Genomic DNA, 27512 nt, shown 5'->3' with positions numbered 1-27512 from the left:
ATCTGAACGGCAAGATGTCATCGGTGGAAATGGCTTTGGTCTCGGGGGAAACCGGTTGGGACCAGAATCATTCCTCAACTGCCTCCAAAACCAGCTACAATGCCCCAGAAGCTAAAAACAGTTTAAGCTTTGCCTGAGCAAATTCTGCTGTCCAATGAAAACCCCAGAGAGAAACAACATAAAAAAACCTTGTTCATTAGAAAACAGCTTGTTAATTTCCAGAGAAACCTACTGCCATAAAAAAAAAAAACGACCAGAATTACACGAACAAAAACAAAACAAAACAAAACAAAAAGAGCTGACAAATGTGACCCACACAGCAGATGAAGTGGTTATTTGTAACAAAACAAAACAAAACAAAAAAAAGAGTCCATGTAGAGAAAAGAGCGACGGTGCAGGAGCCTGGACTGACTCAAAACCAGCCGAGGACTTTTGCAGCGGAGCGTCATCCAGTGCATAGCTTTGTTTTGCAGACGAGACAGACGAGACGAGACGGAGCGGGTCAACAGGAAGTGCTTCGGAGTAAAAGCCGGCACCAGAGAGAGGCTTAGAAATGAACAGGATCGGTGTGTGTAGGTGTAGGTGTGTAGGTGTGTGTGTGTGTGTGGGTGGGTCCTGTTTTTTTGACGAGTCCGAGTGCTGTTAGTCTGAGCGTTGCGGGGTAAAAAATCCATGCCCTCTGCGTGAAATGCGAGCGAGCGATGGGGTTAGATAGATCTGAGCTGTGCAACATGTGGAGGCTCGTCCGGTAGCTCCGTGTCCACGGTGTTCAACAACGCTGCCTTTTAATCCGAGAGTGTGAGGGCGAACCAACGACGCGGAGGGAGGCCAGCGGCAGACAGACAGACAGTGTGTGGAGCCGTTTTTTTAAAAAAAAAAGGGCTCTTTATCATCCGAAGCCAGCGTGTTCTTCATTCCTCCGCCCCTCCACGCCACACCACCGTGTACCCTCCCCTCCGCCGCCACCACCGCCGCCTCATTATCTCATGGTGGAGGAAGCTCTGAAGTAGGAGAGGAATTTGAAGCAGAGGCTCACCACAAAGTACCAGATGTTTCGGGCCATCTGGGAGCGGGCGATGAACACGCGCCAGATGAGCACGACCAGGATGGTGTTGAAGGTGTAGCGGATGTTCCTCAGCCTGGAAATGAAATCAAAAGTTCAACAGAGAAGAAGCCAGATTGACGGTGGAAGCACAGGGAATATCCAAGCATAAACGTGTTCAAAAAAAGATATCAAGATATGATTTTTACAAGATACAGGGAGGAGGAATACTGACAAACACTAGTCAAAAACTAATGTTTTCTTTGTTTGTCCTATAGTTTATTTTTAAATCTCTAACTTTGGTAAGTTTGTGTCGTCTTTGTCTCTAATGGCACAAGTGTATGTAGGCATAAGCATTTATGTGTATGTTGAATATAATATGTACACGAATTTATACCTAAATTAGAAATAATTAAAATAATTGGTTATTGCATAATAAAAACCTATTACATAATGATATAACCAGGAAGCTAAAAAGAGAAAAGGCAGTATTGTAATTAGAGGGTGGGATTAAATAACTCCTTTCGAATATGAAATACTGTTATGTACAATACATCATATGTTGTTTGTGGTTAGATGACCACTTTTATTTAATTTTTTGTTTATTATTGTTATTTTTGGTTGTTTTGTTTGTCACATATTCAAATAACAAAAGAAAGGAGAAAGAACATCAGAGAAAAAAAACGAAAGTGTACAAAAACACAAATCACATCAAGTGAAGTGCTTCTCTTTTTATATCACTCTGCTGCTGTGTGCCATTTTTAATTAATCCACTTTGGGCTTGAACAAAGCTGATGTAAATTATTCAGCGGAGGATTACTGCCACTGTAAAACTCATCGCTGACAGATGCAGAAGACGTCAGCACTAAGTGGAAGGATGAAGTGAAGTACTTGACAGATCTAGAGGATATGTGAGCGCTAATGCAGAGATTTGTATCTATAGTGACCTAGATGTAAAGAGCTGTCAGTCAGCCAGATGTCTGTCACAGTGTTCGTGCTCCTCTGAGCTGCAAACGACTACATGTTTGATTCCAGTGGATTCATACTTGTTGAGGTGTTTGCGTGCGGCAGGAAGCCCCGACAGCTCCTCGTTCAGGACGTATTTCTTGGTGCCCATGCAGTAACTCTCCATGTACTCGGCCCAGTGCAGCTGCCGCACGTCGAAGTTAAACACCTGCAGGAAAGAGAATTAAAGAACATCAGTCAAGTTATGTAAAGAGGGGGAAATATTTTACATGAACAACTGCTTCACTATCGAAATGATAGTAAATTAAAAAACAAATACAACATTTTAAATCAGAAAATTTTAAATGATATAGGTCTGAAAGTCAAATTCCTCAGCCATGGCTGCAGGACTGAGCTACAACAGTGCTAAATGCTAATGCAGGTAACATTTACCCAGTTTACAATCCTAATTTAGCCTGTTGGCATGTTGACATTTGATAAATCAGACCATATTTGTAAATAGCTCATGATTGACCCAGAAATTAATATATGTAATTATTTTGAGTTGCCCTCACTCTTCTGATTATAACTTTGTCCTGTGAAAATCCCCAGAGATCAGCACTTTGACAAATACTCAACACAGCCTGTAAAATCTTATGAAAAGGATTCAAACATACTAAAACTAGAAAAACCTACGGTGGATGAGGGGACTGACATCATTTATGACATTTTTAAGAAGGAAAGAATTACGTTTTCCATCAGACTACAACACGGTCTGTAATTGAAAAGATGGGAAAGAACGATTGTGTATGTCACACCGGTTCGACCATCGATTATCTAATGCCATGTCTTAGTTATGCCCCCCCCTTCCCATAACCATTTTGTACAGGTGTTTAGTTCTTTAATTTATATTTTGTAGATTTTAGGAGGACCAATCATTCATTTCTGTATCATTTATGTAATCTACTGCTGTGTGATTCAGTTGTAATTTACAGATGAATGGATGAGAATGGTGAATTGTTATGTGAATGAACATGTGAACCATAGAAAATCGTAATAAAAAGAGAATTGAAAAAAAGAAAGAAAATGAGTGTAACTAGTTGAAATAGTTATTGATTACTAAAGTGAAGGTTATTGTCTGCAGTGTTGCCTTTCAGTCACTGCTCAGGGACTTTCATTATCTGAACATCTGAGCAATAGTTTGTGCCTCATGTCTTAGTTTGTGTGACGACGACGACGAGGGGAAACAAAGACTTCCTCTGCACAGAGCTGATGATTTTCTCAGACAACAGGCTGGTGTGTTGAAGTGTTGAATATTACAGGACAAGAAGTGTAATGTGTCCAAGTGGACGCTCACGCCGGTCCACTCAAGTTTCCGCATTTTTCCAGACGCTCACAGAACAACATCGTCTTTCACCACCAACTGACATCAGCAGTGAATGAATGACTCAGTCCATTGTGCACAGTTCACTAGCAGAGACAGTAACGCTCCCGAGTGATAATGTGATTGCTGCCGTCTGCAGAGTGTGGATGTCTGTGACGTACGTGCGTTTGTGTGTGGGCGTTTACATGGACGACGGGGGAACAAAGCGTGAATTATTTTTGTTAATTTATTGTTATTCATATGTTGATTGTATTGATATATTTCTGTTCATTTGTATGACATTATACTGTATGTTAACTACAGTTGGAGGCATCTACTGTAACATCTTCCAGCAATGTAAATTATCAAATTGTTCCTTTTACTTGTGTATTTTTAACTGTGCAAAATAGATCTAACTCTAAATTATGTGATGTAAATTTATAACGGGATCTCTAGCTACCTTCTTATCCTCGGGGGTCATCTGGTTCATCAGCATGGTCATGTTGTCGTTGTTCCACACCCAGGAGTGACTGGTGAAATACTCCAGGACCATCATGGCTTTGTGGAGGCGAGTGATCGTCTTCATCATCCTTAGATAATCAGAGGAGGGAGGCCAGGAGGAAGAAGAGGAGGAGGAAGAAGAAGAGGAACAGATCGACGTTGAAACGATAAAAGAGATGATTAGGTCCAAAGGGAAGATGATTGACAGACAGAGGAGAGGAGGATTGTGGGAAATAAGCAGAGGAGGAAGAGGAGGAACAAAAGGTAGGACAGATCGAGGTGGGGGGGGGGGGCAGGATATATGAACACGTAAACGAACAGTGGTGTGTGCACCAAGAACCTTCAGAAACGTACAGATTATATAAAAGATTTGTTTCACTAATTTGCCAAATAACCAGAAGGGTTGCTGTTGAAATGAAATGTGAAATCGTGACAGTGATGACTCATAACTGGATTTAATCTGTGTACAAAGCAGGAGGACAGACAGACACAAACACATTAACATTATCTAACAACTGGACCCAGGAAACTAAAATCAGGTCAGACTCGGCGATTATTTACTAAAAATAATTAAAACCCAGAGACAAGATGAATGAACTCTGACGTCCAGTCACAGTAGAAAAAAGAAATTAATAAATAAAAAATGTCCTCCTGTTAACACGACTGAATCCAGTTACTGTTATAAACTTCCTTTCTGTCGGTTCTGACTCGGTGGGTCTTAGTTTAAGTGTTACGGTGTAAGTGGGTGACAACAGTGAGGATCACCAGTCGGTCTCTGAGTCTTCAAACTGCGTCAAACTTTTAGTTACTGATTAAAACTTCAAACTAGGGATGTCACGATTACTAAGTTGTTTTCACAATTAATCACTGTAAACGCCACAATTAATTCATCATAGAGGTTCCTAAATACCATCACTTTCCAAAAAAGATTATGTCGGAACCATATAGGCAGATGTTGCACCAAAATAAAGGCAAATGCACAGATACTGGTCCATTTACCTATGTAACACCGAATTGGTAAGAATTTAAATGTTAGTGTGTCATTTGTATTTAAAAGAAACCATTAAAATATACATAAACATCTGGTATATGACAGCACACTTTGAGGATTAATAATTGGTCCTATATTAATAGATATTTAAAATATTTTGTGCAAATAATTAGTAATGTGAGTATATTTTGACCATATTTGATTTTATACATTCATAGTGTTGTGAAATGAATCAATGCGTTATAATTGTGATAATAGTACCAAGAAAATCTATAATCGTGACATCCCTACTTCAAACTCTGTGTGAATATGAACAGATTAAATCATCAGGACGAGGCTGCGATACGACGACGGGATGAGACGCCGTCACTTCAACGTTTTAGACCCAAATCGAAGCAGATTGAGATGACTCAGATTCCTCCTGTGAAGGTGAGTGATTCAGACGACGTGACAAACATGCATGGACGATCAGCACACAGAGCGAGGCAGGCGGAGGTATAATTACTTACAGCTGGTGACATACCCAATTAGGATCAAACCATCACACCCCGGGGATGTGCGTTAGCTACTGAGCCAAAGTAATTTCAGACATCATCTAAAACACGTCATGCAATTTTGGCCGACAAAACGCTTCTCTTATAATATAAAAGGCCATTTTTTTTAAATGTCTGAAATACCTCTGGTTTGGGAGAACAGAGCAGGAAGGAGGAGTGAAAAGAGGAGTGCATCAATGTGTGCATCAATGTGAATGCCAGTCAAACGGGGGGAAGATTGTTTTCAGTGGCACATAAAGCCGCCGCCGTCGAATGAGCTCCAGTCTAGACCGATCAAAAAAGTCCCATGGTGTTTCAGGATTTTCCGTGATTGGGTGAGAAGTATGGGGGTGACAATGATGGATGTCATGTTCACACAGTATGGCTTGTTCTAAAATAAAAAAGGAAAGAAAGAAAGAAACTCTTCTTCTTTGAATAAAAGTTGCTTGTTTTTAAAAAAAACCAAACTGTCATGACACTCGTCGGTGTAAACAAAGTCCAATTGATGCCAAGAACAAACAGAAAAACTCTAAAGTTTCTTCTGCCCCCCCCATAACCTTCCTTTGTTCCCACCATCCCACACAATCAGCCAGTAAGAAACAAACAACATAAACAAAAACATAGTGGAGGAGGGTGTGGAGGGGCGGGAACAAGTGGGAGAGGTCGGGGCCGACTGTGAGGGGGAGGGAGGATGCACAAAAAACCAAAAAAAGGGGGAGCGAGGGGAGGGGGGATGTCAACCTTACCGGGGCTTGCGGCCTGTCAACCTGAGATAGCCGTCATAGAGCAGGGCTGGCAGCGTGTGGCTGACAGCGGTCCAGTACTGATTAGTAAAGGGGTTGGAGCGCAGATTGACATTGGGCCTTCTGAAGGCCTGCTCTAAGGGATTGGTCTTGAAGGTCATGTTTATACAGTACTCTGTAGGAGAGAGATACACAGATGACAGGACAGGGAGGACACAGAGAGGACGAGGTGAAGAAGAATGTGCTGCCTTTTCATTGACACTGGGCAAAGATGGAGGCCCTGCGTATCTGCCAACCTTGTCGTTGAGGATTGTTTTTTAAAAAAAAAGGAAAAAAAAGAAAAAGGGGATAGTTCGGTTGTGTGAGGTCGTCACGCACAGTCGGTACTTTTCCTGCAGTAGATCCGACTGCACCAGCAGAGTAAAGCTGTGTGAGAAATGGCCACCAAAGCAATCCAATATCCGTTAAACAGCACTTTCCTTTGGCTCTACTACAGATGGACTTGGACTCTGTCACACTTCTTTCTGATTTACTCAGCTGAAATAAGACTGCTGAATATTACACTGTGCTGCACAGTGCAGATGAGAAAACTATTCCACTCTTCTTTACATCACACAAACTGTCCAGGCCTATTTACATATTTAGTCCTATTCTAGTCTATTAACTCCAAGTGTGGAAAACTCCTTTGGACAACAATGCTGTTCACGCTTCAATCAATGGAGCGGTATATAATGGCATTTATATAACGGTATGCATTTGTGTAGTCTCATCTGTCATAAATAAGAGATTACTGGTTACGGGGCCTGTTTGTGTCGTGGTGCCGCAGAGACAAGAGCTGGGACACCGGGGCAGAGGCTCTGATGTTACAAGGTTGGTCTTGCGTCAGCCAAGAGACGCTAGGTGGAAGGCAGAGAGCTTCTATTCTCCCTGGAACCAGTTACAAGTCATTTATTAAACCATCACAATTACTCCAAAGCTGTTTAATTAAGCTAGCACAGCCTAATTAAGCTAAAAATCCTGCATAGTTCCTCATTAATCAATATCTATCAGGCATACTGGTACATTAAAACAGACATTGGATTGGTGGCCCTGTGCACAGAAGCACGCAGCTCAAATCTACTGCACGTAATGTAAAGTCTATGCAGGACTACCTCACATTAAAACCCTGAATGATCCCGTTAATTTCCTCACTGAGACTGTTCAGCAGAGCTTTATCTAGTTTTTTGAGAAGGGCCAACATCTGTGTTGGGTTCCCAAAGGCGTCCTCAGACTAAAGCCCCCTCAGTCCACTGATCAGCTGGACTGAGACGACGTTAGTGCTGACTTTTTGGGAGCCCAACTGAAAACACTGCAGGTAGCAAAGATGTAAAAAAGAGTGCAGAACCCGTCGGTAGCCCCTCCCCCTGCACGAGCAGGAGAGCGGCCGGGTTATACATCCTTCGGCTCCCAACATCACTGAACACAAGCGTCCTCGTCAGCATCACAGCTACATCGTTAGCCTAGTGCGCTAACTGGGAAAGTGACAGGAGTAAAAAAAGCAGCAGAGATGTGTGTGCGTGCGTGTGTGGCGAGGCGTGGGAAGCGAGGGGGTGGGGGTGGGGGTTGGCGTTAAAACAGCAGAGGTTGAATGGCACGTCCGAGTCGGCGACGATGAGGTTACCTGGGCTCTCGTCCAATCAGCCTGAGGTACAGATCATAGAGGAAGGCCGGAGCCTTGTGGCTCACGGCGATCCAGTACTGATTGATTAGGTGATTGGATGTGAGATTAACATTGGGCCGACGGAAGGCCTGCTCGAGGGGGTTCCTCTTGAATGTGGATATTACATGGTACTCTAAGAAACAGAAGGTTGTATCAAGTCATCAATGAGCAGGAAAGGTTTTTTAATACACTTCTTTGTTTTTTTATGCCTGATTAAAAGCTGCAAATAAAAATGTTCAAACAAAATAATCAACTGACTTTGTTGGCTACGCTGATGTTTTTTACATTTAGTGATGATGTGATGCAATTAATGCAAAACTGGCTTTAAATGTCTATTAGAGTTGAATTTTATGTTGAAAATTTTGAATAATCAAGTCAAACCAACACTTGAACTTCACTGAGGCAGTAATTATTTGGAGAAACAAGGCACATTAATAGCTGTTGTGGAGCTTTTAATCACACCACTCAATCTTCCCTGCAGATTATTGTAGAGTCTAAACTTTCTATTTTCAAACTGCTGTTACTGACGTGCAGAGCTGCAGAGGTCAGAGATGCTTTAAAGAGTTTTCCACTGATTCGGCATTGAACATCCATGATTCATTGGGCACAGTTAAAAACAATCACAACCGCAGCAGAAATAGAAATATAATCTTTTCTTCAATTTATTCCTTCTCCTTGTCCAAACCTGCCACTTTCATTTGTGCCATGTAAATTAACTGCTGATGTTTCAGTCTGTGGTTCAGGTGTGTTATTCTAGCAGCGGCTAAAGTCGCCTCCATCTAAAGTTACCGAGGATTGTGTGATGTGATCAAAAGCGACTACAGTAGAGCTACCCAAACGGGCGTTCTGGAGAAATTGTTTTGTCAATTATAGTTTCAAAATCAAGATTGAAGTTAAATCTGAAAAAGTACTGATTGGTCATATTATCAGATTATTTTCCATACTTTCAGTTGGAGGATGTTTTCATTCTGAATGTGAAAATCAAATGTCCTACTTTCATTCAATTTTTTTTTTTAAACCATGGGTTGTTTACAAGAATTTCAGGTCATGCCCTGAGCAGCAGAGCAGTTTTCATTTCATTTTTGAAAACAAACCAGTAGGTCTGCATTGCTCATTTTCAAGTTGAGTAGGACTGAGTGTCAATCGTCTTTTGTAAAGAAACAGCATCACAAAAAAAAAAAAAAAAGGACAAGAGGTGCGATTGTTAAGTCCAAGAATCACATACACACAAAGCGACTAAGAAAATGCCTCAGCACTGGAGCTCTGAACCAGGATCCGTAAGGAACAGGTGAACACACAGGTGTGGCAGACAGCGGATCAGGTTACACTCGGGTTGTGTCACTGGACACCGTCTAATCCTACACTCTGAAGAGCTTTTACAGAGACTGTGTTTAGGAAAATGAACAGAGATGCCATACCAACTTCACCCCAGTGAAACGGGTTGATCCCACCAGTCGTGCAGTTGTACACCAGGAGGTTCTTAGCCCTAAAATAAAAAAATAAAAGAAATAAATAAATAAACACCAAAGTGTCAAAGGAAAATTAACACAAGTTCAAAATCACAATAATGAATGTGACATTTATTGGGCCTGCCGACCTGTTGCCTGTTTGTGATCCAGAGTACCAGGCTGCAGCCACTGTGGCGTTGATGACCACGTCCACAGGAACCAGGTCGGCCACGGCGTCGTTGGACGCTCTCATCGTGCGCAGGATCCCCTTACCGGCCTACAGAGGGCGGGACAGTCGGTTAACACAGCTGCTAACGGCTCCTCACAGAGATCAGAGGAGGAACATCTGCACACGGCAATCACAGCTTCCTACGAGATATAAAACTGGCATTTAAACCGTTTTCTTACTGATTGCAGTATTGTAGAAACTGGTGAATTAACCACAGGACTACTCAAACGCCAAGAGAAGAGATTAAGATAAGATGAACAGCTTGTGTTAAGCGTCTAGGAAATGTGTCCTCATGTCTAGAAGAGTTTCAAGCTGCAGTGGGGAATGCGTGTCAGGATTTGGGCCAATAAGATGCCCAGATTTGAAAGGATAATTTTCAAATCAACAGAAAATTAAATGGAAAATATTTTGGATAAATTAAATTTTCAGGTTCCTTCTTTCTCATAAGTGATTGAATATTTAGCAGTGGGCCAGGTTTGAGCATTTTGTACTTTGGAAGATTGTAAAAAATGTCAATCAATAATCCATGTTCAATCAATTTACCCCATATTCTGTATTAAAGTAGGCTGTTAAGTGAGGACAACATGGATAAGTACTTAGACCACCTTAACCTTCCAGTACTTACTGCAATGAATATTCCACTTGGTCCATTGAAGTTATCAATCCAACCCTGCAAGAGCAGCCAGAGGAAAGCAGCATGGATTAGTTCACAAAGAGTTAATTGAGTCAGTGTAAAAAAAAAACAAAAAAACATTGAGTCACTTTATTTAAAACATTTGTCATTGTCGACTCGCCACCATAAAAGATCACATCACACACACTTTCAGGAGTCGTCTGTGTTGCCCAACATATTTTAAATGTTCCTAAACCAGAAATCCAACAATCCCTCTGCTAAAAATGTAAAAAGGTGTTCCGAGCTTCTTTACTCCACATTCCTCACATTCCAACTCCCACCACCATTTACGCAACAGCACAGAGCGTCTGAGTGTCGACAGCAGTGAGGCGCTGCAGTGCGACCTTCAGTGGCGCAGCTGGTTTTAAACACTCCCCCAAAACATCACCGTTTGTTTGTTCCCTGTTGAGATTATCTTTTATTTTCTTGTACCAAGTATCTAATCTCACAGTCTGTGGTAACAGCTTCCTTCCTTATATTCAAGGGCAGCAGCTCTAAACACAAAACTTTTTTCATCCTGACTTTTAAAAGCATTAAAGATGTTCTGCGGTATCTCTCTGCAGGCTGGCACATGTTTTTGAAACCAGGACAAACTCTGAAAAAGCAGCTGTGATCAGGCTTTCTTCAATATGCTTTGCTTTTTCTTGGTATGTTTTAAACAGCATCTATAATTACTCTGGGGTACAGTGAACTGCTTCTATTCAACAGAAGAAAAACAACCATAACATGAACTCGGTGCAGCACTAATGCTCCGAGTGACTCACTGGGAACGGCTCTTTCCAGCTGGCTCCAACGATGGAGGGTCTGATGATGGCTACGTTGAGGTCTCCAGCTTCCTGCTGCACCAGATACTCAGCCATGGCCTTGGTGAAGGTGTAGGTGTTGGGACGCTTTCCGATCAGCTTCGGAGTTAGTGCCAATACCAGCTCATCGTCCATCCAGCTGAAGAGGAAGAACAAAAACACAGTAAGGCTATAATGTTTACACGGAAACGATATGGACAGAAAACGCAAAAGTGGCGTTGCATTCTCACTTTTTATTCCGCATTTAGACGAGCGTTTTTGGGGGGAGATCTCGGTGCATACGGTGATCCAAAAGACTGTGGAATTCGATGTCGTATGCACGCCAGGCGGCTAGGTGGCAGTGTGAAACACCACAAAGTCTGCACGCCTGCGTACTGGCACATGCCTGTGACGTAAAGCAGCAATACAGCGATGGAGCCAATCAGAGCAGACTTTTGCGTTTTTTTTACCCTTTAGACGGGAACACGACGTGGAGCGTTTTTAAAGGTATAGTTCAACATTTTGCCAAATTGGCCCATTGCCATAATCCCTATAGTCATAGCAGTAGGTTTGTTACCTTTAATTGTCGGTGCAAGCTATTTTCAGAACGGTGGAGCAGAGCTTGTGACCTGCACATTCACCACGCTATGAGATAATAACAGAACGTTACGAGCCAGTCTCTGAATTAACCTTGACAACAACTACATCCAGTGTTTCCCAGACATTCATTTATTCGTGGCCTACCTACTCCTAAAACTATAGGGATTATGGCAATGGGCCAATTTGCCAAAATGTTGAACTATCCCTTTAAGATTTCCGCTCTGAAGGGTGGTTTCACTTTTTTGCGCTTAAAGCCCCAAAAACGCTGTCGCCGTCGTAACAAAAGGCACATCCCAAAAAATATTTTGTTGTTTTCACCCGCGAGCGTTGTCGTGTAAACGGGGCCTAAACTTCAAATTCACTCTACTTCTTACAGCCCTGACATGGAGCAGTGGAAATGTGACTGTATTCTCCAAACTGGGGATGACGCATCATGTTTACATTTACATCATTTCCTCCCGACTGTCTCTACTGACCAAATGTGATTCAGCAACAAGGAAGTGGCCCGACCCTTTCCATTGTCCTCCAACTTCCCGTCCACAGAGGAAGTGTTCACAGAGACTAGTGAAGATACTCTACACCTAAAGCAAATAGGTCACTTAATCTGTACATTATCTACCAAACACTGCATTACTGTCACACAAACGCAAAGTTATACATTACAATCCCTCAATCACTTCACTAATCTCCACTCACTCTGCCGGTTTCTAATGCTTTACTAATCTAGCCCGACAGCTGAGACTGGCAGCCTCTACAACATTAGTGCTACTAAGCAGCCATTTACCGGACGACCATGGCTTAGCTGGTTTGATAATACCTTCCCACTTCCTTTTTATGCATCAAGCAATCCAAGGATACACAGAATCCTTTTAAAAACCTCCGTAATCCCACGCTACTGTATCCTAACCACTGGTCCGTCCCTAAATCTGTCCACACACTGAGTGAAACAATCACTACACTACAGTAATGTTGATGGTGCAGTCGAAACTCAGCGGTCCACATCAGCTTACTCCAGAGAGTCGATGAGTCGGCGGTAGTCTATCGGGGGAGGGTAGACGACCTCCTCGATGAGCTCTCGGTCACAGTTTGCGTAGGCTGTGGAGACGTGGAGGAAGATCTCCAGGTGCTTCATCCTGTGGGCCAGGGCCAGCATCTTCTGCGTGGCCAGGACGTTCAGCTGCATCGCATCTCTGAAAGGGAAAAGGGAATAATATGTACGTATATATCTGAAGGAGGAGATCTGATACCTAACAAATATGAAATCAGGGTTCACACTCTTTTCTTGAAATCATTTTCCAGGACATTTTCAGCTGCTACAGTCCGACAGACATCACATGTTATTACATCGATCATACATGACTATAAATGCATCTCCGTCCCATTTATGCTTTGGAGAAGTGTTGTTTTCGACAGTTGCACCTTATTTTGTACATTTAACCAGTTTGTTCCTATGTTTATTCCTCTCTCATCCCCAGAAGTCTTATTTAAAGACGTGCAGCAACAACGATGAATTTATCATATAAATAATACTGGTAACACTCATCAACTCAAAGATTGATGGATAAATACTTTACTGATCCTGTAGGAAATTAATTCAAAGTCGCTAGTTCTCTCGCTAGGTACTTCTTTGGAAAATAAATCCTTAGGGGTCTGAAAAAGTTAAATAAATAGAGCTCTCTGGTAATTTTCCAGGACAACTCAAACTTTTCCAGGACATTTGACTTTGTTTTCTCATTTTCCATGTGTTTTCATGACTGGAAAATTGGTCAACGATTTCCCAGGATTTCCAGAACAAGTCTGCTTTTCATAAAAACAAAACATTTTACAGTAAGAATTGGGAATGGAAAAAAATCTAAATAAAACCCCAAATAGTACAAATTGTAAACATTAAACATACAAAGCAAGAGAAAAAGAATAAAAGCAAGTATAGAAGAAAAAAAAAGACTAAAATAGAGCATAAAATACAAGTTTGCAGAAATGATAAATGAATTAGGTGGACAGAAAAAGCCCAAATCTTTCTGTGTTTATCTTTAATCAAAACCGATTATCAGCTGACATCTCATCAAGTAAAACATTCCCTGGCTTCTCCGATATGGGAATTTGATGTTTTTCTTTCGTCATGTACAAACTTAGCCTGCTGGGAGAAGAACTTTTTTGGCCATGCAAATTTCTCAGAATTTTAGTTCAAGGTCAAGAGATGATGATTATGTTAAACAGGAAGTTAGCGGAGAAACAGGACCACATGTCGACGTACTCTCTGAGTCATTGATGTTGTTTGATAGAAAGTCTTTTTGTTCAGTATAAAACCCTGCGCCGTTTCCTGCAGATTAAACTCATATTGCTGCTGCAGGAGGCGTGTCAAGCTGGTGTCAAGTGTCTCTGTGTACTGCAAACAACAATCAGCCCAATCTGTCAACACCGCCCTGCTTTCACTGCCAACTTGCCATGTCAAGTAAATACCCATAATATTACACATTGACCTGCCTGAGGCGTCATTAATTTCACCTGAACACAACGGACCATCATCATCATCATCAGTCAGTAACAAGAGCCATTAGAGAGAAATGTAGGCTGGAGAACGGTGCACATATTCACGTTAATAATTAATTCATTAGGGATAAAAGAACTCACTTGAGCGGCTCATTAAAGCGGATGGTGGCGGCGCAGTGGAAGACGACGTTGACGTTTTCAGCCAGGATGCTCTGATCCTCTTTACTCAGATCCAGCTCCGGCAGCGTGAGGTCACTCTTGACGGCGATGATCTTCCCTGCAAAGTCTGGCTGCTCTTCTTGCAGTTTTTCAAACAACTGATTGGGAGGAAAAAAACAGAACAAAAAAGGAGTTAATTATGTCTGGTATGAAAAGCAGAAAACAAGCTGAGAACAGGTAGAAATCATTCGACTTTGATCCAGCATACAGATCTTTGGGAGAGCTTTCTGAAAACAGTGTTTGGCTGACAGCACAATACTTTGTTCTCCATCTGTTCTCCTTGAACAGAACCCAGCTCTCTCCCTTCTTCTTCCCATGGGTGGCTTCTTCTGATGCCTCCCATTATCTAGAAGCTATTGATTTAAGCGCCATCAGCCCACAGTCGGTTACACTCAGCAGCCTGTTGCACCAGCTCAACACAGGTTGGTTCTTGTTCGAGCGTTAAGTCAGCACGGCTGTGTGGCAAGGAGTCGACTGTTGACTCAAGCCAACTGTAACAAAAACACCATTTTATTAGAGTGTGCGCATATGAATGTTAGGAGCAGGTTAATCCAGACTAATTATCACTGTAGGAGCGGAGGAGAGGAATGTGCTTTTCTGTTAGTTAAGGTTAAGGATTGTTTTGGTGTTGTCACTGTGATTACTTTGGTTTAAGTTTGTACACTTTTTTATGAGTTAATCCTTTTTTTGTTTTGTTAATAAACCCACTCCGTGAGTTTTTGTTGGCGCGTCTGACATCTGGGCTCCTTCTTAGCGGCTCTTTACAGTAGGTGAAAGTCGCTACAATCATTATTATTACTTATAGAGAATGAAGCTAAAAGTGCTTTACAACGAAACTAGGACAAACACAACGAAAATGATCAACAGCTGCTGATTCTCCAAGCGTCCGCTACAAAGATGAATTAATTAAACTTCAAACTGTAGAAAACATGACGGCACTGAGTCATTTGTTTGTTTCATATATTCATTTCAGGAACCATTAACTCATTGCACATTTCACATCTCTTCAGTGAACGTTCAAGTCACACACTTTATATAACATCCACTGCGCTTTCAACAAAGAAAAACGCTTTTACAAAAGGCTATTTGACCTTTGTCGTGTTTCAACAAATTAAAAATGGTGATAAAAGACCAGCAGGTTAAGTGTTACAGTATGTATTGGGTGAGGCAACGTTGACAACATTTCCTTTGAAGAGAGATGTTTGAAAAGATATGGGAACTGTTTAATGTGTTTGTTAATGGTATTGATCTAGCAATTGACATGAAGAGGAATAAGTAGTCAGTTACGTAAAAACCTTATAACAGTAATAATGAGTTCTAATACCCGCAATTATATTAGGTCATTGAATCATGCACAAAGTGTTTTATGGCTGAGTAGACGTTTGTAATTTGGTTTTGTTCTGTTTACAACACTTGTACCACAGCAGGTGCCTTTATTAATGAGGCCCAGGTCTACATATTTGATATATGTAGATAAATGCAAGTGTATGTAAGAAAATGTTAATAAATATATTGTTTTAAAAAAAAGAAAAGAAAATGGCCATAAAGGGCTGGATGGAAAACTCCTTGCTACTGTAACAGGAATAAAGCAGAAAGAGGAAGCAGCCAGAAACAAAACCAATTGCCGACTGTTTCATTGTTGTTGTTAGTCAGACTGTCCACAGTCAACAGAAACGCTCTGGAGATTTCAGCCTCCTCCTCTTCCAACTCGCCATTCCTCTTTTTCACTCATTCACCATTGAATCAAACTCAAACATCAGTAAACAAGCACCGACAGGAAGACATTATCGCTCTCTCATGTGTGAAAGCTGCATTTCTTCACGTCTCCTCTGATGCACCAACAACAAGACTTTAAGTTCCTCGTTTTTAACTCCTGACATTAGTGGATCCGTTTCCACAGCAGCTCCTGAAACCTTTTAGTCGACGGTCGGGGGCTGTAAACGAGAGAGGGGATCAGTCTGTCACAGGAAATGTGCACGAGATAAAAATATCTCTGAAATATTTCCTCTGGGTCTCCAACAGCATGTTCTGCCCAGGGGAGATGGAGCTTTGAGGTACATCACAACATTAAAGCTGCAACCGGTTGCAATGTGCTGCACGTTTTTGTTTTGTTTTTTTAACCCCTCACAGTGCGACTCCCATAATAATACGTTTAAATTAACATGCTAAACCTACACACAGCTGGTGTTAGTGGCTGCTGAGCTACTTCTCCTTTTCCACCTCACCCCTGCAAAAAAAAGAAAAACCATCAGATCGATTTCACCCACTGTGAGTCCTCACCTTGCAGTTGATAATGTCAGCGAGGCGGGCCTGGGGGCTCTGACCGGCCTTCGACCTGACCAGCAAGTACACAAGTTTGACTCCAGGGCATGACCTCAGCAGCTTCTCCAGCAGCACCTTTAACAATGATAAAATAAGATGTGACTTTTTACCAGGCAGAGAAGACAATTACACACACACACAAAAATTAATCACCCTTTTGGGCCATCTATATGCACAACACCTCTTAGTGTAACCTACTTTACGTCCACTGCAGAAGTGGTCCATCTCTTATGGTTTTATGGCATTTGTGACTTGTCTCCTCCTTCTGTATTGTTTTATGAAGCACTTGTCTGTTTTTAAAGGTGCTATAAGTAAAGTTATTATTGTTATGAACACATTTGCTGTGAACAGTAGGAACTCTTCATTCTTCCTGATTCACCGCGTGGTGTGAGGGGAACCTGTGTGTGCAGTGCTTCCTGTGTGTGTACTACTACAGACTGCGACACCCTGTTAAAGAAGGTTCCCAGCTACGTCCTATTGGTCGACTGGTCAGCCCTCACTGTTTTACTGTACCTTGCCCATGAAGCCCGTCGCTCCCGTGATCAGCACATTTTTCCCTGCATAATATTCTGGGATGTTCACCATGATGTCTGCAGTCCTGTTCAGTGACCACCTCTACACCACTCCACCTACACAGGGGGAAAAAAACAAAACAAGAAAAAACAGATGATTAGTTACAGTTAAAAACGTTGAGACTGAAATCATGAGGCTGAAATGACGTGAAATTTAAAAAAAAGGGTCACTTTAAGGAAGTCAGAGTGTTGAAAGATGTAACGTCCTGTGCAGCAGTGTGCACTTGAGGAACTGCTCCAAGTTGACAAACTTGAAACAAGGCTATTTATGTTCAGCAGCAGCACTCAGTTCAGAAATGTAAGAAACAAATACAGCGTATTCATACAAGATAAACACTTATCATACAAGAGTTGAGATGCAACTCATGCTTATTTACATCATCCATTAATCTGCAACTTATTTTCTCTTGTTTGTGAAAAAGGTGACAACATACAAAACTAAAACTCTCTTCATTCACTTCAACTACCCTGGTTGACATTAAAAAAAAAAGGTGACTGTAGCCAAAAGGTGACCAGTTTGCAGGTGTGAAATGCAGAAAAACAAACATATTATCAAAAATGCCCATTATAATTTCCCCATCAATAAAAGCAGTGTCTTTTTAAAAAGCTAGTTTTCCTTTTGAGAGGCAGCTACAGCCCAGAACACATTATTCAGTGTTTTATACGAGAAGCCAGAACAAAAGCATACATTGCATTTTTGCTTGAAAATAATCTAAAGGTTTAAATGATGTTTAAATGAAAAAAAATCAGAAAAGGCTCAAAGCGCTTCACATTGAGTTGTATTATCATCTAAGGCATAAACTTGCACCTTATCGCTCCAATTATGTTGGTTTTTAGGTAGACTCACACTATCTAGCTGATAACTGGCCATTCAGTCGATAACTCCACTAATAATTAACTCAAGCAGTTTTCTTACAATGGCTTGTGTGACTCCGCAATGTTTGAATAACTGTTACTTCAAATATAAAGAACCAATCTGCCATTCAGAGTAATACCACAACTAAACTCTGCTGAATAGAAAGTAAACTGAAGTATTGTGGCACATCATGCAAAAAAAATTCAATTATATAAAACAAACTGCAGTAGTATGAGTTGATAGAAACCTACCACAGCATTTATAATAAAATATTATGCAATTATCTATTCCCAGCTCTTTTATCTACCAAGTGACAACATTGATTGCACAGCGACGCTTTTCATAGGTTTGAGATAAAACAGAACTATCTATTGTCTGTGTGCAGGTGCAGAAATATCATCAGCAACAGGAGCAGCAGCAGTGTCGTCATGTTCTTCGGGATCACTGATCATTTTGTCGTGCACGGTGCTCGAGTCGTATCTGACTGTGTCTGACAGAGTGACTGTAGTTGTTAAAGGTGAGAAAACAGGATTTTAAAGAGACCGAGTCTGCACAGACCAAGTTTACCTGGGATTATATAGGTTACACTGTAAACAGGATTTTGTTTTTGTTTTATAAAAAAAAGAAAAAAAAGGTAGATAATGCTAAAATAAAAATCGTATGTGGCATTTATAATGAATTTGGAATAAAAATGGAGTATCCCTCCATCCAATATCAAAGTGTGCTTCACTGGTTATACCCGCTTCAGCTCCGGTGGCTTCACCCCTCGTGTAATTACAGCCAAACCAGTTATTCAGCTTTGCATAGAGCCCAGACCAGGGAGTACACACACACACACACACACACACAGCAGCACCACACAGTGTGAGCAGTGTGTCTGCCCAAACTGCAGGACAGGACAGGCAGGGGCTAAGTTCACATTCAGTCCTGTGATCTTAAAAAACAGTTTCAAGAAAATTAAAAGAAAAAGAAAGACGACAGACGACAGACGTGACGACATTTCTCAGTTATCACTTGGGGCCAAACAACCTGTTGGTCTGTAGTAGGTGTTGACCGCCAGCCCTGTTACTACTGCACATTACCGCACCAGTCAGACAGAACAGTTTCAGACAGAAAATTAAAAAAAAAAAAGAGGACCTATGCAAATCCGGTAGCTTGTCCTCTGTTTTGGTAACCCTCCTCTCGGCCATGTGCATTTGTTTACAACGAAGCCGGTGAGAAATCAATCAATAGAGCGATACATAACGTTATATATCATATACGAAGTTACAAGTATTTTTATGTAATTTAATCTGTAATAAACAAGAGATTACGGGTTAGCAGAGAGCCTCCATTAATTAGGGTAAAAATGTAGCATAGTTAAGCTACAAATCCTGCATAATTCCCCTTTAAAACTTTTGTGTGTGAATGAATGAATTCTGCCATCACACATGCAAACACAAAATTATAAGAAATGACAGTAAAAGACAATTTTGTGCTACTATGACAACAGCATCACTACTGTATGCCTGCGTGGGCTCTGTGGCCCCTGAGGAACGAAGCGAGGAGGAGCAGCTCCTCAGCCCCTCTGCTGTAGCGCCGGCTCTGCTCACGCTCTCTGGCCAAATGCTGCAGATGCACCATTTGCTGCATCGCATCTGTGCCAAGTGGCCGGCTCTGGCTCCGGCTCCAGCTTCGGCTGCAGCTCCAGCTCCAGCTCGCACGCCTCCGAGAGGCTCAGCGCCGACTACGGCCCAAGCTGCTGCACTCTCTGTCTGCAGGCAGCTCTGTGAGTCTGACTGCAGCACTGACACAGGAGAAGGGGGAGATGGTAAGGAGGCACAGGGGGAAACTTTATGGCAACATGACGACGACCACAGTGTAAACTACACGAATGTCTCCAGGCAAACACCAGCCAACTGTCTCGGAGATGATAAAGTCCTGCATTCAAACACAGACGTCACATGTATAAATGCCTGTAAACTAAGCATCTTTACTCTTCACTGCGCTGCCTGACTTCAGCATTTGCCAACCAAGCAGACAGTGGCCCAACACCGACCGCTTATTGCTTCAGTTAAAGAAAAACGGGGTGATTTGCCAACACCCAAATGAAAGATAGAGAACTTTTGCATTTGGCTACACTGTATGCAAAAAAAAAAGACATATAGGCTATATATAGACATATTGTGATTATGCAGCATTTTCATTTGAACTTAAAAAGCTATAAACCACTAAAAGCTCATGCACACCTCCAGAGGCAGACAGGTGTGTCTAAGAAGACCAGCGTGGTCATAAAACTGAATCAAAGGACACACTGTCTGAACTCGCATATAGTTTAATGAAAGAAGAACAACGTTTCGGTCTCTAGGATACAACCTGACAAAGGTCCTGGTGACTGAGCCTCCTTTGATTCAACTTAAAAAGCTATAAAATTGCTCTGGTACCAAACAAGCACTTCCCTAAAGCGCCTTCCCTTGATTGTATGATTTGTTGGTCAGGGCGTCTCTGTGGCAACGCAACACTTAAGGTGCTGCCAACAATGCACAACAATGTTGTGACACACTTTACCTCAAAGAAAAAACACACACACACACACACACACACACTGCACCTCCTGCAATGTGGATCTTGCATTTGGCCATGCTGCAATTATTTATGCAGCCTTTTAATTTTTAAGTAGGTTTTTATTTTGCACTTTGACAGAGAATCTGTGGGACAATATGAACGTTGCGGATTTTCCAAACAGTCATTACAAAGAAAAAGCAAGTTGCAGCTACTTAATCACAAGGTTTCAATTTCAGATCAATTGTCCCAGAAGAGGAAATCCCTGCAACCGACTTCGATCACAGGTGTTTAAGACATTTTAAGACAGAAAACCGAGAGCTTAAGTTTCAAGGCCCAAATCAGCTATACAGGGATGCAAACGGGTCAGGACCAAAAAAGAGAGGAATTTCCCAGGGGGGGGGGGTGCTCACCATTAACAAATAAGTACATTACAATATCACGGAAAGGCAATTTCCAGTAGTTCAACCCCAACCAAGTATTGAGTGCATATAGATAGACATAGTTTTCAGAAGGTCAACATTTCTATATTAAAAATGCTTAAAAAAAAAAAAAACCTTTGCAATATTTCCATTTTGGAGATACTGATTTTTAGGTCTTCACTGAATGTTAGTCATAATTATTACTATTAAAATAAACTGAATAAATAAAGACATGGGATGTGTCATTCAGTGTGTAATGGACATACAGGCCTATATAATGTGTTAGTTTCACTTTAATTGAACACATTCTACATCGCGGAGGCGACGTCTTTCCACTTAGGGCTTCCTTCACCTCTGAAACGGGGCAGAGCTCCGTGGGAAACACCTGCCTGACACAGCAACGTAGGGACCTGTGCATGTCCGCGGCGCACAGCTCCACATGCACGGGGGGAAAACGGCGTCGCCGTCGCACCGACTGCACGCGGATACGCGCCGCTTTAATGAGCGCGCATGTCGCGCGTCTACATTGGAGGCTGTTATCAGTGTAATCAGAGTCATCCATGAATGAGTTCGCCTCAGTTTCACGTGATTGTCACTGTCAGCCTGTTAGAAAAACATCATTTTACTGACCCCAGCTGAGACGCTGAGACCCCCCCCCCCTCCCAAAAACAAAAACTCTTCGGATCTGAACGATTCACACAAGTCACCTAATTGGTCATGAAAAAAGCGAGTTTCGCTTTTCGGCGCGCTGTTTGCATCCATGGCTATAGAGTCTCTCTGTCATTGACCTAAAAACTCACGTCTGCTGCTGACCGCCTCCTTCAGCCACAGCAGGCTGTCGACTCTGTTAGCACCTCAAGTTCCTTCATATGAAAAAGATGGAGTAGAAAACTGTCCCTTTGACACACTGCCATCAGCAACACACCTCCTGGTGACGATGCTGTGGTTCGGCTGATATGAGAAAAATCACAGGCGTTTCTCACATTTCTTTACAAACTCTTACGTTGTATGTGGGTCGTTCACGATGACAGAGTGTAAGACTTTCTGTTACAGTCCGCCATCACTCCTCCACTATATTCACTCTCAGCTACTCCTGGCTTCAGTCATTAGGACGAGCCATTAGTGAATGCTTGGATTGTGTTTCTTGAAAACACTCCAATATACACATTTCCTCTTCCTCATCAACACAATTGTTTTAGCTCCATTGTGGTTAGAAAATACTTCAAATGGGAAACAGCAAAGCCATTTGTGGGATGTTAAAACTAGGGATGGTATCGCTACTGATTTACTAAGGCAATTTGATTCCCATTCGGTCCCAATTCGATTCAATTCGATATTTAGAGATATTTCGGTCATGAAAGAGATTTTCACAGAATGCAGAAAATACTCCAAATAAGAAACAGCAAAGCCAGTTGTGGGATGTTAAAATGCACGTTGTAAGAGCTGCTAGCAAAGAAAGGCTTGTAATTCATGATGCATCCATCCTGGCAGTCAGAGCTGATAACACGCCATTGTAGGCGACAGCGTCCACATCATCGTTTCCAAAGGTGTCCATTTCCACCCATCCTGTCGAAAACACAACCCCCGGACTTTCCAAACTCTAACAGGTCCAGCAGCATTTCCAAATATCTACTGAAGGATTTAAAGAAAGGCCAGAGAGCTGTGGAGGTCAGACATAGTACATATAGCAAAAGGTAATGGGTTCTTAAACTAAAGTGTATTACTGCGGCTGTGGCCACAGGCTCAGGCGTGGTCGTTGTCTGTAGTGTTATTTTAAATTAGTGGGTAATTAGTGAGCTCTGTGCATGGGAAGGATTTTGTACAAGAGTAATATTGTAGTAACTTGCATTAACCGCTGCAGTCTAGGAGGAGGTGAACTCTGATGGACGTTCCCAGGTGCCTAAAATGGTACCTGTGTTCATACTTGGTCAATACAACACTGTGATGTTGTTAGGCCTGATCTTGTGCCAGGACTCAATCATGGGAGCCAGAGAAAGTGAACAATCAGGGTGTGTACTGTCCTTCACCACCTGGCATTGACACATTGTCGGTGCCAGACCTTGACAATGTGCACATTTTTTGACTTGAACAAAAAAAACTTTGTGGTGTTTTATACTGAGGTTCCTCACAGATCTGCTGCGTGTTTTATGCTCCATATGTAACATCAAAAAATCTTCACAATAAGCTAGAAACCAGTTGAGAGCGACAGTGAGGCTGAAGCTCTGGACTGTGTGCAGCTGAGAGGTGACAACATCTTTGGCTTGGATCAAGAGTTACTGCAGGCCAGTGGGTTGATGCTGCATTCACTGGCAGGACTGAACCCAGGTTCATGTTTCCCTCTGCTGCCTCGTCTACAAACCAAGTGAGTCCATGTTTGAGAGAAAACAAGAGGCCATGAAAAATCTCTGCATCTTGTCCTGAAGATGTTCCTGAAACTAATCTTTATACACCAAGAAGATTATTTCCTGTTTACATCACTGCATTTTTGTGTTGACATCATAACAGAGTAGGGCTGTCAGAATTACCTTTGCTATTCGAACAGAATTCAAATTATTTTAAAAAATGAAAACATTCGAAGGTGGAAACTGATGTACAATTAGAGCTGCGACGTAGAGCTGCAGTATCAATATACAAGCAGAGTTTTTTTTTAATTTCCCGTTTATTCGGCTGGGGCGGTGCGCCTACATATTCCCACACTAGACGCACACCTTTTTTTTTTTTTTTTTTTAAATATTGATCGATCCGTGAAGCACTTGCGTGCCGATCAGGGATCAACTGTGACCCGTTGCATCACTTCTTATAGACCGTTTCAGAGAGTATAAACAAATACAGGTGTTACCAAGGATACTAATTAAGGCTCCATTCCATTTAGTGTACCAGCGCGTTTTCTAATGAGCCACACCTGTCTTTGTTTATACTCTCTGAAAGGGTCTATAATATTTCTTTTTCCCTTCTTGAAGTTTTATATTGAGTTGGTAAAAGTGGGCACCGGACGTAATAATAAGCTGGTATAGGTGTATATAATGAGTAAAAAATAAAAAAAAAACATTACAAATTTGAATATAATTTGAATATTTAACAAAAGCATTCGAAATTTTAATCTGATTTGGGGGGAAGATTGACAGCCCTAAAACAGGAAGAAAATGTAGTATTGTGACAGTGCCAGGTAAGAGCAGCTCTTCCTCTGCAGTAGGCTACAGCCTCCTATATGATTGTCCTTCAAAGCTGATCAGCCGAGACTGAAACACTGAACTCTTCTTGTCAGTTAACAAACAGAAAGCTCTATAATTTTAGACTTGAGCCCTGCCAGGACCTGCTGTGGCCTTTGATCAAGTGTTTGTGAAAGAGCTACTGTAGCTTACAGTCAGACAGACTGGCAGCAAGTTGATCCCTGATGCCACATATTCACTCTGAATAATTGATCAAACACATTGTAATGCACCTGGGGCAGAGGGTAAACAGTTTACAGGAAGATGAAACTTTAAGGTTCGACAACAAACAGCCTCAGAGGAGCAATACATGTCTGGCTAATGTGAAAATGTGTGTGCCAGGCAAAGCCGGGAAAATCTTTAAAGAGTTTAATGCCTTTCTCCTCTAGTAGGGTTTTCCTTCGTCAACAGCGATCCAACAAAGATTTACCCGTCACACTGGCGACAGTGGCAGGTCATGCTGGTGGCTGTGTTCCCGCAAACACCGAGATCAAGCGGATCCATCCACAACAATCTGCTTAATTCTGTAAGAAATACCAACCCGTGCTCGGAAAATGCACCATCTTTGCACGCGGCAGGTCAAATTCAAATCACCCACATTAGTTAAACAGGACATGAGGAATGTCATGAGACTACGAGAGCTGGTCACTTTGGAAAGTGGGCCTGTCTGACTGCTGCTACTGCTATCCAGACACAGCCTCAACTCATGTGGATGTCACCTACGAGGTAGAGAGAGATCCCTGTGTGTGTGTGTTTGTTTGGTATGAACGCCATTTACACAGATAAACGTCTTAGCAAATTCATGTTTGGATGGATGACATTTAAGTTTTGGGTAATTCCTTTCCTGTCTAACAGAGGAAGTTTGAGACACAGCGACTGAAAGCTGATGCCTCACATTGACTTTATAATCATGTTCATGCCTTGTTTTTCCACCTGAATCAATCAGCTCCAGATCTGTAATGTTATCAGTTCACATATTTGTGCCATCGGTGAATAAGCCAGAGTATGTCTGATTTCTAACATCTATGTCATACAGATGATGTTTCACTGTCATCCACATACATCACAACAGGTCTTGGGTGAAAAAGAACATTCAAAGTTTCAAATCAATCCCGCTAATGGATATTAAGGCCGCACTGTTGATCGCAATGTAATCTAAATCACATATCAAGTGATTATATCGTCATTTTAACGTGTGGGTAGGCTACTGGGTTACTACGGGTCACAGGACACGTTTGTGGTCCGTGATCGAGGTGCAGACGAGTGAGTTTGGAGCTGACGAGAGGATCGAAGCAGCCGTAGCCGCCGTGATATGACGACCCGGTCCACACTGAGGAGGAACTATGAAGAACTCAGCTGTAATAGAAAAGCACCTAAACCGAGTCGTGTAGAGTCGAGCCGAGGAGAGCTGTAACTGTGTAGTGGAAAAGGGCCGTTTCTGTGTGTCACCAAATTCTCTATGCAGGAAAAACCCTGTACATATGTAATTTTAAGAAAGAATACTATATCGAGATATAAAAGTATCTATATCGGGACATAAAATTTTGTCCATATCGCACAGCACTATGTTTGCCATGGCTGAAGGTTCCTCATTGATCATGAAACGTTGCATCAAGCGTTGGCCTTCTTCATGCAAAAATCTCCATAGTTTGTGAAGCATTTCAGCTCAACTTAAACAGCTCTTAGAGACAGGACTGCCAACAGAAGTCAACTCTAAGTTAATGATAGACAAGAAATAGCTTTGTGAACGTAAATGAATGATCCACATTTCACCATTAACTCAGTATATTACATATGAAATGTATTTTTAATGGCAACTCAGGGTTAAGTAACTGTACAATGTACTTCCTCCCATTCTTTGTCTATCTTTTAATATTCTTGATTGTCATATGGACTAGCCTATGTGTCAGAAATATATGAACCTGATGAGGGCACTATTTCCATATTATCATGTCAAACTTGCCAGCACAACATCATCACTGACTGCAAAAGCACATATCATGCATCATCATCATGCAACAGTGATAATCAGATGCATATGAGGGAGGCATATGAGCCAAAGCGGGTTGTGTTGCTATAACTTAGCACCAGAAGAAGGAGGCAACATGGGCTGAACTCAGACTCCCCCAAAAGAGAAAAAAAAATGAAGGCAACGGGATCTCGTGATTTTCATTACACACAGCCGCATCACATTATTAAAACTATCACCACTAGTCACCACTCACTCACCGACCGACCGTACATTTATTTGCACAGCTGTGGCTTCGTTTAAAAAAACTAACACCGTCTTCCAACTGTTTGGGGCTGCGTTTAATGTGATTACTGATGATTACTGCCGCCGTACCTGGAAGTGGATTTTTTTTTTTTTTTAAAGTGAGGCACCATTGTTAAAACCGTCGACTTGGTTGGTTCAACAACAAAAAAAAAAAAAAAGGAGAGAAAGTGCTGCTGCCGGAGCGGTGGTTTAGGTTTAAACCTTCCTGGGTTTTAAGCTAACTTACAACCAACGGTTAGAAAGAAAGAGAAAAAAAAGGGAAAAGGGAAAAAAAAAGAAAAGACGACCGTTGAGAATTGGAATTATTGTTTAAACGCAGCAGAACGGCAGCGGTTGACGTTAACGTGCTGTGGCATTAACGGCTGTGCGGTGGTTGGAAGTCAACGCAAAAGGGCACACGAAGTCTAAACTTTATGGCCGAATCTGCGCACATATCTCCGGCCAACAGTACTGTACAGTGCTCGGCGGCGGCGGCAGCAGCGGCAGCCACCCCTCCCTCTTTTACCCACCAACCCTCCCTCCCTTCCTCCCTTCCTTCCTTCCTTTGGCGCATCTCTTCCTCCACGCTGTCACCCGCCCGCTCACGAAGCTTGTCACAGCGGCGGTTTAGAGCCAACGACCACGGCTCCAAGGCACGTCGTACACGGACAGATAAACGGACAGATATACACGGACAGACGGTTAATTTACCTACCGGAAATGTCGATGTTTTCCCCACCCGGCTCTCTTCAACTCCACACAGTCTGATATGTGTCTATGTGAGAGTGAGTGAGTGAGTGCGGGTGTGTGTGGTGGAGAGGACCGGCGTGTACCGCTACCAGCGACCGAGTGGCGGAGGGAGAGGCAGCAGCTTCTGGGCGGATAAATGAACCGTCGTGACGTCAACGAACGGAGCGGCGCGCGGCGCGGTCTCCCTGAGAGAAAACGGCTGGAAACAGAGGAGGTCTCACTCTCTCACTCCTCATACCTGCTGTTTCACCTCGGCTTAGGGTCTTCAGGTCTTCAAGTGAAGTAAAGAAGGAAAAAAAACTCACATTCTTTTGGACGCCAATGTGTG

The 27512-nt window shown here is 42.2% G+C and overlaps 1 protein-coding gene across 2 annotated transcripts; it reads right to left on the bottom strand.

Annotated features, from left to right (window-relative positions):
• Nucleotides 1-144: 144 nt before the first annotated feature.
• Nucleotides 145-27512, bottom strand: far1 (fatty acyl CoA reductase 1). 2 transcript variants are annotated; one of them, XM_083973685.1, is made up of 13 exons: nt 27490-27512; nt 17094-17209; nt 16539-16655; nt 14181-14356; nt 12560-12739; nt 10932-11109; nt 10120-10164; nt 9415-9542; nt 9236-9303; nt 7779-7950; nt 3811-3940; nt 2089-2216; nt 145-1139 (listed from the first exon to the last, which is right to left on the bottom strand). In XM_083973685.1, exons 2-13 carry the CDS (start codon nt 17163-17165, stop codon nt 980-982), a joined length of 1554 nt encoding a protein of 517 aa, XP_083829811.1. In that variant the 5' UTR covers nt 17166-17209; nt 27490-27512; the 3' UTR covers nt 145-979. The 2 variants fall into 2 exon arrangements, with proteins under 2 accessions (XP_083829811.1, XP_083829810.1); XM_083973684.1 differs by lacking the exon at nt 27490-27512 and adding an exon at nt 27150-27299.

Source organism: Trachurus trachurus, assembly GCF_905171665.1.
Source record: "Trachurus trachurus genome assembly, chromosome: 6".
Taxonomy (NCBI): Eukaryota; Metazoa; Chordata; class Actinopteri; order Carangiformes; family Carangidae; genus Trachurus; species Trachurus trachurus.
The sequence above is the reverse complement of the archived record's forward strand: the minus strand, read 5'-3'. Positions and strand labels throughout refer to the sequence as shown.